Genomic DNA, 12,775 nt, shown 5'->3' on the forward strand with positions numbered 1-12,775 from the left:
GGGCGCGCGTCAACTAAACCGAAGCTACTTCAACTAGCTGCTAGCTTGGTCGTGTAACTTGTTGTATAATCGAAAGGCCGGCTGGTCCTTGATTCGATTCGATTCGAGATGGTCAACGAGGAGAAGATACTGACTGATGATGCATCAATTTCCTCGCATTTGGTTGGAGCTTGTGCATCTCCTCTCTCAAAAAAACAAAACGACCTGGGGAAACGATCGACGACCAGGCCAACAACGTGCGCCGGTTGCCGCCCTTTGCAGTGTGTGCGCTGCAGCGCTTTTTGCCCCTCTCGTTTTTGTGTTTTGCTCCTCCCCGTCGTCTTCTCTCCTCTACTCTCCTGGATGATCGTCGTATCTACCTAGGTAAAGCATATCTTTGTCTGCCTCTCTGTGTGTGATGATCTTTTTCTTGTCTGTGTGTGTGTGAGATCATTGATGTTCGTTTTCCTCTGTGTCTGCCTGGAGCACTTCGTTAATCTCCATCTGACATCTCCATGGACTTGATTCGAGTATTCCTTGGTTTTTCGTTGATTTCAGAATTCATATAGCTTTAACCCCTGTGGTTGATCCAGCAATCATGCTAGTTCGTATTTCATTTGCTAGTTTTCATTAGACCTGCTAATGGTTGGATGAAAATAGGTTAAATGGGTTGGTTTTAATTTGGATTGTGTTTGATTGGGTGCAAATGGATTGTAACTTCAAATGGTCTGAATTGGATTGGGTTAAAGAGACAAATGGATTGGTATGCACTGGATTTGGTTAGGTTATTTTAGGTTCTAAATAGATTTAACCAGTGGACGGTAAATAGATCCTTTAATTGGATAGCTAATGGATAAGATAATAGACATACGTGAAGCCCACATGTAGAAATCGACCAAAATTTGCACAAAGTTGCTTTTATACATAATAGATCATCCCACTAAATTTCAGTTAAATTTGATAAACTTTTATAGTGTGAATGCGAGTTTTAAAATTTTAGGTCCAAGTTTATACATATCAAATGGTGCATCCATTTTATAAGAGTGGGTTGAATCTATTTTAACCAAATGGGTCGGTGCGGGTTGGGCTAAAATCAAAGTTGGATTGGTTTGGATTGGATCCCAATGAAGAATAATTGGTACGGGTTAATTTGGTAGACTAATTAGCAAAGAAATGAAATGGATTGGAGCGGATTTAGATTGGATTACAATCCACTGGCAGGCTTAGTTTTCATCCCCACCGTCTTGTTGTCACCGTTGGTAACATAGCAGTGCGGTTTTGCCGATGCAGAACTCTTTTTTCAAAGAAAAATGGGTGGCCAGTGTTACAATGACCCAACTCACTTGGGGTTTTGTAGCAAGTTACAATGAAGGTTTTAATCATAGAAGGAAAGAAAATGAACTATACCGCTAGTGACCACTTGCTCCCTTCTGACACCGTTGTGATGATATGCTATAAAATTCGTCGATTTCTCTCCTTCCAGAAATTCCATATGATATAGATAACCAGATATTTCCCTTCCATTATATCACGAGCATCCATTTTTTGGTCAAAAATTTGCTAGATGTAAGTCTTGGGCAGTTCGTAGCTTTGCTACCTCAAGAAACAGCTGGTCATGCTCTGGTGAAGAGCAAAGATCACATGAGAGCAGGAGTAAATCATCTTGAGAAGAAAATAGCAACCCGTACTGTAGATTAGAATTGTCAGTCAGAATGTCACACACGGGTTCAAATTCAAAGACGAAGCAACGACATGTGCAGGACTTGACTGTGGCTTGGGGATGCCTGTTCCGCTACGGTGCATGGTATGCTTGACAATTCCTGGTGCGCTTTCGTAAAGGCTGTCGGATTTGACATGGTCATTATCATGCACAGAAAGAGCAGCAACTACCTTTTTTCAGTCAAGTCAAAACCACTTCCAGTCTATGTGCTCTTCTTGAAGAGAAGGGGTTCTGGAGAACTCTACTATAAACATTGCATGTCATTAACTTAACCTGTTTATCAAAATTATGTCTTGAGTAGAAATTCACAGATTGTAGTGCTAGCTCCTGAGAAGCAGTAGCATCAATTGCATTGACAGGTGACCTCCGTCAGAAGCTTGGACTGAATACTCAGGGCTTTTTACCCATTAAACTCCCATGATTGATGATAACTGATGGAAACAACTATGCAGATGGTGACAAAGCGACTCGGAATTGCAGTTCTGATCACCCTCTTCTCTGCGCTGATTGTGCATTATCTGATAGTGATTAGCCCAGCATCAGGGTTATCTCAGTACCAAGTCCCACATGCCGATCCCCTTTCATGGTTCATTGACTCATTGGGAAAACCAGTAGATCAAAATCCAGAAAACACACCAGAAGAAGTGATACAAATAGATGCTTCAGCTTCAAGCGGCTCGGATTCTGGAAATTCCTCTCTCGAAGGATTTCAGTGGGTACATACATGGAATCACATGAAGCGGTTGGCAAACATCTCCAATGGCCTTCCTCACGCAAATGAGTCTATAGACAATGCAAGAACTGCATGGGAAAACCTGACGATATCAGTTCATAGTTCAGGTTCTAAACAGATTGAAAGAGAGAGGCAGTGTCCATATTCTATACGCAGAATGAATGCTTCCAAGCCAGACAATGGAGCTTTTACCATTACTATACCTTGTGGGCTGATTGTAGGTTCTTCAATAACTATTATTGGCACTCCAGGTACCCTATCCGGTAACTTCAGGATTGATCTTGTTGGGACAGAATTGCCAGGGGAATCTGGAAAACCCATCGTACTGCACTACAATGTTCGTCTAACCAGTGATGAACTTACTGGAGATCCGGTCATAGTGCAGAATGCTTTCACTGCAAGTAATGGGTGGGGTTATGAGGATAGATGTCCCTGCCATAACTGTAATAATGCAACTGAAGGTACTTTCAACTTGCTTCTTTATTGCTTCTTCTTGTGGCCTGTTACAGTAGCTATCTGATATATTTCAGTGGATGATTTGGAGCGGTGTAATTCCATGGTGGGTAGAGAAGAAAAGAGTGCTATAAACTCAAAACAGCACCTGAATACCAAGAAAGGTGATAACCCAAGCACAAATTTTCCATTTAAGCAGGGATACCTTGCTATCTCAACTCTTCGGATAGGGCAAGAAGGGATTCATATGACAGTGGATGGAAAACATATTACCTCATTTGCATATAGAGCGGTAACCTTCTTCTATGTGGACCATGATAAATCCAACATATACTCACTTCTTTAATTCCTTACCATAGATGCTTTTGTTCATAGGGCTTGGAACCATGGTTCGCTACTGAAGTAAGAGTTTCTGGTGATTTCAAGCTAGTGAGTGCAATTGCAAGTGGCCTGCCCACATCAGAAGACTTGGAGAAAAGTTTCGACCTGGCAATGTTGAAGTCATCACCTATTCCGGAGGGCAAAGATGTTGACCTTCTGATTGGTATCTTTTCAACAGCAAACAACTTCAAGCGGAGGATGGTGATCCGGCGGACATGGATGCAATATGATGCTGTGCACGAAGGACTAGTAGTGGTCCGATTTTTTGTTGGCCTGGTAATAAAACAAAACAAGAAATATAATTAACTGACAATTGTTGAGAAGTTTTTTTTTACTGCCTCATCTTAACATTCACATGATATGACAATTTTTTGTTTGTTTTAAAAGCATACAAATCTCCTGGTAAACAAGGAACTCTGGGATGAAGCACGCACATATGGCGACATTCAAGTGCTGCCCTTTGTTGATTACTACAGTCTGATAACATGGAAGACGCTGGCGATATGCATATACGGGGTAAACGTTCACGTTCTACCTATTCCCCAATTCTATTTCCTTGCTTGGCACTTAACAGTGTTTTCCCCAAGAACAGACCAGTGCTGTATCAGCGAAATATCTGATGAAAACAGACGATGATGCTTTTGTCCGTGTGGATGAGATCCACTCCTCAGTAAAACAACTTAATGTCAGTCATGGGCTACTTTATGGACGTATCAATTCTGACTCAGGTCCACACAGAAATCCTGAAAGCAAATGGTACATAAGCCCAGAGGTAATGTCTGGACAAAAGTGGGTTCTCTTCCATCAAATTTCTAATTCCCTACCTGAAAAAAAAAAAAAATATATATATATATATATATATATATATATATATATATATATTGTAAACCTTTTCAATCTGAACTCATCATTTTCTTTTTAAAACAAAAAAAATCCAAATACATCAAAATCAAGCTACAATCTGTCCAAGGATGTTTATACCGAATCAAATTTTCAACCAGTCGCCATACTAAGTAAAACACAAAGGGGGCCATAGATGATACACTTGGCTTGTCAAGACATGCAAGTGCTCATTATGAATTATGATTTGCTCTCTGCAGGAATGGCCTAAAGAGAAATACCCACCATGGGCACATGGACCAGGATATGTGGTATCACAAGACATTGCAAGCACAATCAATAGTTGGTACGAAAGAGGTCATCTAAAGGTATTTAATGTAGACATATAGCTGTGGCTCTGAACTTTCATGCTAAATGTAGCTTGAAAATCTGCTATGGAAACTGCAGCAAGGTCTTATCTAGTCTAGCATGCAGTCCAGCAAGCTCATAGCAAATTATTACAGTTTCTAAAAGCTTAGCTTTCACTTGCCTGATTTTTCTCTACTACCAGGAGCAAGTTTAGGAAAGATAAACCAGATGTTGTTTGCAACCTTTGACTGATGCAGATGTTCAAACTAGAAGATGTGGCAATGGGCATATGGATTGATGAAATGAAGAAAGATGGGCTACTTGTCCAATACAAAACAGAAGAAAGAATTAACAGTGAAGGATGCATGGATGGTTATATTGTTGCTCACTACCAAGAGCCAAGGCACATGCTATGCATGTGGGAGAAACTCCTGAGGACAAATCAAGCAACATGCTGCAAGCCTGCAACTGACTGATGTGAAAGAATGTACATGCCTCGAGCATCACTTTTATCTTTGGCTATCAGGGCATTCATCGATGTCAAAAGGGCCATCAAAGGAGTGGGATCTAGTTGGCCAGAATTTTATGATGCTATTGGTTGCCACCATTGATAATGGATTAGCTTTAACATGTAACATAGAGGCGGCTCTAACATGTAACAGAGGCAGTAGGTAGTGTCCACACTGTTGTAAAATATGTTTGAATTTATACAGATGCAAATCATTATCTTCCACAACTTGTTCTCAATGCTAGATCAAACCTTCTGCACTAACTGGAGAAAAATTTGGGGATCCAGCCAGGTGTATTAACTACTAGCATAGTAGGATACTAGGTGGCTTGATCTAGAAGAGAAGAGTTTGAATACAATAATTATACACAGTAAGGGCACAAGGTGCCACGCAACTGATTATCTCAAGTATTGTAGTCCTCTAAGAAGTGGTAAACAAGGTAAACGCCAACCTTAAATACTAGAGGTCTACAGCTAACTGTTTCCGATTAATCCCCCACCCACCCACACAACAACGATACAGCCAAGCTAAATTCTTAATCCCAGAACTAAGCTAAGGATGTCCTTCTAGATTCCTGATTTTCCAGTGTGGCTAATCTTAAAGGAGCTGGTTGTTTAAAAGACAATCAGAATTTTCTAATTCAGATTTTCCAATTGTTCGATGCCATAAGGTGAATAAAAAAACGACTCATGACATGATCACATGTCCTTCATGATCTCAAAATACTAGCAAAGTTAATTAGCATATTCACTGGGTCAATGATAAAATTCACACCATTCCATAAAGTATTTGCACATAAAACAGTGATGTGTGATGCTATCACTAAACATTTTTGGTTGGTTACCACGCACCTAACCTTGAGGAGACCTTGCATCTTCGTCATCAATTCTGAAATTCCCTCTCCTCGAACAGCTCATGCTCTAGCACCATTTTTTACAAGGCTATGAGGTGAACTGTAAACCCATCATGACCTTAGCAGCAGGATCATTTTTCTAATTATTGAACGTTTTTTTACTTCCTACAATGATGCGTAGACAATACCAAAATAATATCCATTGCGGCTCTCAATCCCAATGATCTCTAATAACCCTGTGAACTTCATATATCCCTTCCTAGCATTTAAGCCTTATGCTGAACCCAGAGTAACACAAGAAATCCATTTTATTCTTCAAACTATTGCTGATGCCATTGATCCAGCCGGAAAGTAATCTTCTTCATCAAATATGAATTCAAGCGCTGATATTCCTGTACCCAGAGTACTGCAGCTATCTTTCTGTCAATGCATATCATGCTTTCAAGTTGGCACACCATCTCTACCTGGCAGCAGAGAGTGCCGCATCGACCAGCCGTTCTCTGAACTCGTCATCGCTACTTGTCAACATGTCCTTGAGCGACATCTGAACTCTCCTCTCCCTCAATGCCTCGTGCCTTGGTCTGATCCTCCCTTCTAAGCTGAAGGCAAAGTAGTGGGGAAACTCGGGGAGCTCGACGGCGGGGTCCCTCCCCATGCGGTCGGCGAGGAACTGGAGCTTAGGCGTGAGATTGGTCTCGATCCCGTACGAGAGGATGGCCGGGGCGCGTCTGAGGATGGCACAGACGGCCGGGTCGGGCAGCCCCGTGACATCGTGGAGGAAGAGGAGCTTGGGGAGGAGGGTGCGGTCGACGGAGAAGGCGAGGAGCAGCGCGGCGGCGAGCGGTAGGGGCCTCCGGCGGAGGGCCACCCGGCGACGGAGGAATCGCAGCGCGGGGCGGAGGGTCTCCGGGACGGACGCCGCGAGGAGGCGCGGGGACCGTACGGCCGCGGCGCGGAGGAGCGGGGGCGGCAGCGGCGCGTCGGCGGAGAGGAACCGGAGGGGCTCGTCGGGAGGTGAGGTGAGCAGCGACGGGAAGGCCTGGAAGACGCGGGCCGCGTCCCCGGCGGTGAGTCCGTGCGAGAGGAGGAGGCTGAGGGAGGCGCGGAGCTGCGGCAGCGGCGCGGAGCGGAGCGGCGGGTGGAGGGCGAGGAGAGGGAACGGGTCGAGGTGGAGCTCCGCCGAGAGGAAGTGGAGCTTGCGGCGGAACTCCACTCCTCCGCCTCCGCCTCCGCTGCCGCCGCCGCCGGCGCGGGCGGGAGGTGTCGAGGTGGCGGGCGGAGGCGGGAGGCGCGTGCTGGCGGCGAGCATCGCGGTGGTGGATGTCTCCCTGGGTTTTGGGGGAGGAGAGGAAGTGGAAGAGGACGGAGGCCGGAGTTCACCGAGAAGGCTCCCGGATGCGTTATCGACTGGCACTGCTCGTCGAAGCGGGCATTTGCAATGGTACGGGCCGAGAGCCCGTGGGCCGCCGGTTCGAGCGATGGACGGTGCTGATCTTATTTGGAAAGGGGAACCGCCTCATCTTGTGTTACTGCGACTGTGCTGGGATACTCTTTTTTTTTTTTAAAGATTTCATTGATCTCAGTCAGTTATATTAACGATACTTTGGTCGAAAACACTTCCGATCTCTGTACCATGAAAGTACACACAACCAAAACACACTCATATAAAAAGAAAAAAAACAACAAAATATTTAAGGTTTCTTCGGATTACAAGAATTTTAGAGAAAACAGTTCAATTCATTCAAAATTCCCGTAAAATTCGTCCGAACCGAAGAAGCTCTTAAGGATCGGCTGTTCGAAGACTAGACCGAGCCGGTGACGTGCGTGGTGACCCGCGCTGGACTCACCTTCGGCGTCTACGCGGCGACGGATCTCTGCGTGCCGCGTGCGCTGCTCTGGACGGTCAGCGCCTGCAGCTCGCTCGGCTACCGCCACTAGGCCCACTGCCGCCTCTTCATCGACAAGGGCCTTGTCCCGCTCAAAGGTATCGTCTTCTTTTCTATCTCAGTTCTTCGTTCATGGCGATCCAGTTGCATTGCATGATCGACAATGGCTGTATTGGTGTCGTGGCGATCAGATACAGAGCAGTTGACTAACGGGTTCCTGGACACGCCGGTGGACTGGGCGACCGGGATGAGCAAGCACGCGCGGATCAGGGGCTTCCCGAGCTTCCTCCGCATGATAGACCCCAGCGACGCCATGCTCAACTACGTGCTCGGCGAGACGGACCACATGGCGGACGCGGACGCCATCATCTACAACACCTTCGACGAGCTTGAGCAGCCGGCGCTCGACGACCTACGCGCCGCGCTCCCGCCGACCGTCTACACGGTCGGCCCGCTCAACCTGCTGGCCGACAGCGTCTTGCCGGCGGGCGGTGGGCCACTCGACGCGCTGGGCTCCAACCTCTGGAGAGAGGACGGCGCCTGCCTCGGCTGGCTCGACGGCAGGGCGCCCCCGTCCGTCGTGTACGTGAACTACGGGAGCATCGCCGTGATGACAAAACAGCAGCTGTTGGAGTTCGCGTGGGGGCTCGCCGGCAGCGGCTACGCCTTCCTGTGGGTCGTGCGGCCTGACCTGGTGGTGACCACCGGCGAGGCCGCCGCGCTACCGCCAAAGTTCCTGGAGGCGACCGGGGAGAGGGGCCTCCTGGCGAGCTGGTGCCCGCAGGAGGCGGTGGGGTTGTTCCTGACGCACAGCGGGTGGAACTCGACGTTGGAGCCTGTCCGGCGGGGTGCCGATGCTGTCGTGGCCCTACATCGCGGAGCAGCCGACCAACTCCCTGTACAAGCACGTGGAGTGGGGCGTGGCCATGGAGGTCGGCGACGACGTGCGGCGGGAGGCGGTGGAGGCGAAGATACGGGAGGCAATGGCCGGGGAGAAGGGGGGCGCGATGAGGAAGCGGGCAGCGGAGTGGAGCGACAGCGCCGCACGAGCAACACGACGCTGCAAGGCCTGCGCATAGTCGAAATGCAAAATTTTCGCATGGCTTCTCTTATAGAATAGGATCTGGACAGCCGATAGACTCCAAATCAAAGAATGGCCAAACAACTACTTCTGCCAACTATGTTTTAGAAGTTTAGAAACGACGCAACATCTTTTCAAGGAGTGCCCGATTACAAAGGAGCTCTGGACTGCACTGTCGCCGAGTATTGGCTACACAAGTGCTACAGACGACCAGGTGACCGATGGAGGACTGCTACCATGGTGGGAGAAGGCTGGTTCCCAGCAGACGAAGCGACTGTCCAAGGCCGTGAGATCGCTGCAACTTCTGTTGGCTTGGGAACTATGGAGTGAACGCAACAGGAGAATCTTCCAAGGTGAATTCCGAGATAAACAGCAAATGGTGGCAATGATTCAAGACATGATTCGAATGTGGGCACAGTGCGGCGCAAAACACCTAATGAGAATAGACAGTTAAAGCATCATCCTGGAGCTGCTCTTTTCGTGAGCAGAGAGCCGAATTAGCTTCGGCTGGCTTTTCCTTTTTTCTCTCAAGTTTTCTCGCTTTTGGGCGTGTTCGAAAGGAGAGGTTGGAGTTAGGAATTAATGGTTCACGCAAAACGAGAAAAGCCATTAGCATATGATTAATTAAGTATTAGCTATTATAAACTATAAAAATAGATTAATATGATTTTTAAAATAACTTTTACATAAACTTTTTAGCGAAAGACATACCGTTTTATAGTTTAAAGAAGCGTACGTGTAAAAAAATATGTAGTTATTATACCGGATAAGCTCTCTCGAACGCGCCCTTTGTACATACTGCTGCCTCCTTTAATATAACACCAGCCAAAGCTGGCTTTGTTTCAACAACAACAACTAAAAAAAACACGACGCGGTGGCAGCTCGTTTGGCAACCTGGACTCGCTGATCAAAGACGTGCTGCTCTCTGGCAGGAGGGATTAGGGAAGGAAGAATGCATTGGGTTGATTTGTTGCCGATAAAATTCAGAAACTGCACGCCCTGAAATATGAACAGTCGTAATAGCACTATCTCTAATTTTTTTATTTGACATCATTGAATTTTAAATTTATGTTAGATCATTTATCTTATTTATGATCCGTTGCCAATAAAATTCAGAAACTGCAACACCGTAAAATATGAATACAATCATAATAGCACTCCTTCTATCTTTTTTATTTAACGGTGTTGAATCTTAGATCTATATTTGATCACTTTTGCTATTAATCAAACGTTTGATTTTTTTTCGTCAAACACACGCGCAATGCTGCGGGAGATTGAGGGAAATATGTGTATGAGATTTTTGATTTGTATGTATGCCTTTAAATTATCATCCAATGGAAGTGACCGGATTTGATTGATAAAATTAAAATTTTCAAACATTTGATCAATAGGCGGACCCATATTTGATAGTTTATTTCATTCAAAATCTCTATGCAAAATTATAAGTCATGCTTATATTGTGTTTTTAATAATGAATCAAATCTTAACAAAAATAATTAATAAGTATATCATTTTTTAATAAGACAAATGGTTAAATATAGACTTAGGCCTCTTCGTTTTAAAGGATTTTTACAGGAAAATTAGAGGAATTAAACTTTTTCCTCTGAAATTCCGGTAAAATTCATGTGAAACGAAGAAGCCCTTAAAAAACAATGATATCAAATAAAAATAAGTAGAGAGAATAGTACGCATCTACCGAGACATAGCAAAACGATAATTATTTTTAAGAGAACAAAAGATATAAATATTACGAATGACTGAATTACAGTGTATGGGCCAGCTTTTCTTACCGAAGGCGGGGTCATCCTTTCCCACTGTTCACTTTGCTGTTTGGACAAGATAAACTTCTGTTTGGTTACACTTGCACACACATGAAATCTTGAACACCCAAACTGCAAAACCAGGTTAAATTAGGTCCTCCGATAGTATGTATAGCTGGATTCACTAGCATGGCAAAGTAGACCGGAGTTCTACTCGTGCTGACTAACCGCCTATGTTGCAAAAATAAATGTAGGCCCACATGCATGCCATTCTCACACTTTCTCACCTCTCCCTCTCCTTTCCTTTGTCTCCATCCTCTCTCCTAGAGCTCCAGTGAGGAAGTGGTGGTCGACAAGCCTTCTTTAGCTTGGGCACATAAAGGACGCAGTGTCAGTGGACAACCGATCATCCTAACTCTCTCTCTTAGTCTCTTACCTCTTCCTCCATCATCTTCACTGGCTAGTCGTTCTCATTGGGACAATGATGCACCTGGATAGATCAGTTTCACGAAACACTGGCTTGGGCTGCAGCACAGACCGTGGCAAGCTCGAGGCTAACACAATATTCATGTCCACCATGTTGTCAAAACACCCTCCCCACTGCCACCATGATGTTCCATGGGCCCAACCCTCCATGGCGAGTTATCTACTGCCTAGGCCCTTAGCTTGCTGCCCTTCGCCGATCATGACCACCATATTTTCCTACAATGTCGATGTTGGTTGGTAGCTCGGTGGTATTGTGGCATATCCTTTGAGGTCGAGAGTCACACTATGAGGAGGGGTGTGTGTGGAGGGCATGACAATGGAGGACATGCCATATCTAATGTGGTTGTCATCATGGAGGAGGAAGGCAGGGGATAAGCTATTGATGCGGTGTCTCTCAACTCGACCTTGTTGTATGAGGCGGTGGCTGTGAGCTCGATCGAAGATCCAACCCGTGTGAGCTACGGTGTCATGTTTGAGGATGCTTTGGACATGGGCTTTGAGAGACACGTGTGTGGGAGGGGGGGAAGGGGAGGGGAGGGGGGACACGCGTGGTGGTGAATGATGGCATCAGAGATAGATGATGGTTGTGGAGGAGGTGATTGTTGGCAGGGCGAGGATGAGGCGAGCGAATGGAGGAGTGATATAAGGAGACCATAGTAACTGTCATGTGTGGGTAGAGGTGATATAGAGGAGAGAAGGTGAGCTGGAGAGAGAGTGAGATTCATGGATAGGATGCTTGTCAGCAAATTCATGCATCCAATCTGTCAAAGGGCCTCATTTAAACGGTTTTGCAATATTAGGGATGTGTTATGTCTGTTTTCATGCTTTAAGTATGTTTTTAAACTTAACAGTAGGATGAGTGACTTGGTGTGAGCCTTTATATATATATATATATATATATATATATATATATATATATATATGAAAATTTGATCCTACTACTAGATATACTATTAGGTGTACTTACTTCTTTCACGTCTAATATGCATAAACACTTTTGTACATATTTTTACTCTTATCTGACAGAAAACGTAAACACCTTTAAATCTCATGCATATATAGACACGTTTAAATATTATATAGATGGCTTTCACATCCACGTGCTCCCTTTGAAAAAGCATGAGAAAGCCACACCTAACGGTGAGACGGCCCCGCATGCAATTGGGATGGGGCGGGCTGGCCCTCGACCACGATCTGTCACCTTCTTCGCTGAAACTGTGTGTAGGGGCAATGCTAGCTATGCTGGTGGTGCTGCCAAATCTGCCGTTGCATCTGTCACTTGCCCCTGCTGCCGTGCTGCGTGCTTGTTGTAACACCATTCAGCCTCGGTCTTCCTCACCAAGTATCAAACGGGAAAGCGACGGCCGATATCGTGAAAAGAAAAATTTTTAGTGTCACATCGAATGTTTGATCGGATATTAGGACGGATTTCAGACATGAATAAAAAAACGAATTTTATAGCTCGTTTGGAAACCGCGAGGCGAACCTTTTGAGACTAATTAATCTGACATTAGCATGTGTGGATTACTGTAGCACTTCTGCCTAATCATATACTAATTAGACTCAAAAGATTCGTCTCACGATTTCCCCGCTAACTATATAATTAGTTTTTTGTCATCTATGTTTAATGCTTCATTTAAATATTTAAAGATTTGATGTGATGTTTTTAAAGAAAAACTTTTTGGGAACTAAAGTAGCCCCCAGTCGATGAGCGTCTAAAGGGGTAATTGATTTAAATTTTTTTCC

The 12,775-nt window shown here is 45.2% G+C and overlaps 2 protein-coding genes and 1 pseudogene across 2 annotated transcripts; 2 read left to right on the top strand and 1 right to left on the bottom strand.

Annotated features, from left to right (window-relative positions):
* The first annotated feature begins 2,124 nt into the window (after nucleotides 1-2,124).
* LOC102712230 (beta-1,3-galactosyltransferase GALT1-like) lies at nucleotides 2,125-5,189 on the top strand. Its single transcript, XM_006648717.3, has 7 exons — nucleotides 2,125-2,893; nucleotides 2,963-3,177; nucleotides 3,261-3,542; nucleotides 3,654-3,782; nucleotides 3,859-4,038; nucleotides 4,367-4,474; nucleotides 4,712-5,189. Exons 1-7 carry the CDS (start codon nucleotides 2,134-2,136, stop codon nucleotides 4,928-4,930), a joined length of 1,893 nt encoding a protein of 630 aa, XP_006648780.1. The 5' UTR covers nucleotides 2,125-2,133; the 3' UTR covers nucleotides 4,931-5,189.
* Nucleotides 3,458-7,185, bottom strand: LOC102712507 (transcription termination factor MTEF1, chloroplastic-like). The gene is made up of 2 exons (XM_006648718.3): nucleotides 5,815-7,185; nucleotides 3,458-3,539 (listed from the first exon to the last, which is right to left on the bottom strand). The coding sequence occupies exon 1, from the start codon at nucleotides 7,123-7,125 to the stop codon at nucleotides 6,277-6,279; it is 849 nt and encodes a 282-aa protein (XP_006648781.2). The 5' UTR covers nucleotides 7,126-7,185; the 3' UTR covers nucleotides 3,458-3,539; nucleotides 5,815-6,276.
* Nucleotides 7,186-7,449: 264 nt separating this feature from the next.
* LOC102712783 lies at nucleotides 7,450-9,725 on the top strand (annotated as a pseudogene).
* The last annotated feature ends 3,050 nt before the right edge of the window (nucleotides 9,726-12,775 follow it).

This window comes from Oryza brachyantha, chromosome 2 (assembly GCF_000231095.2).
Source record: "Oryza brachyantha chromosome 2, ObraRS2, whole genome shotgun sequence".
NCBI lineage: Eukaryota > Viridiplantae > Streptophyta > Magnoliopsida > Poales > Poaceae > Oryza > Oryza brachyantha.

What these genes read in the sequence shown, in the direction of transcription:
- LOC102712507 (XM_006648718.3), bottom strand. Translation starts at nt 7,125, where the DNA reads ATGCTCGCCGCCAGCACGCGCCTCCCGCCTCCGCCCGCCACCTCGACA.
- LOC102712230 (XM_006648717.3), top strand. Translation starts at nt 2,134, where the DNA reads ATGGAAACAACTATGCAGATGGTGACAAAGCGACTCGGAATTGCAGTT. An exon ending in CCTCATTTGCATATAGAGCG is followed by an intron (nt 3,178 to 3,260) that starts GTAACCTTCTTC and finishes TTTTGTTCATAG; the next exon opens with GGCTTGGAACCATGGTTCGC. An exon ending in TGGCGATATGCATATACGGG is followed by an intron (nt 3,783 to 3,858) that starts GTAAACGTTCAC and finishes CCCCAAGAACAG; the next exon opens with ACCAGTGCTGTATCAGCGAA.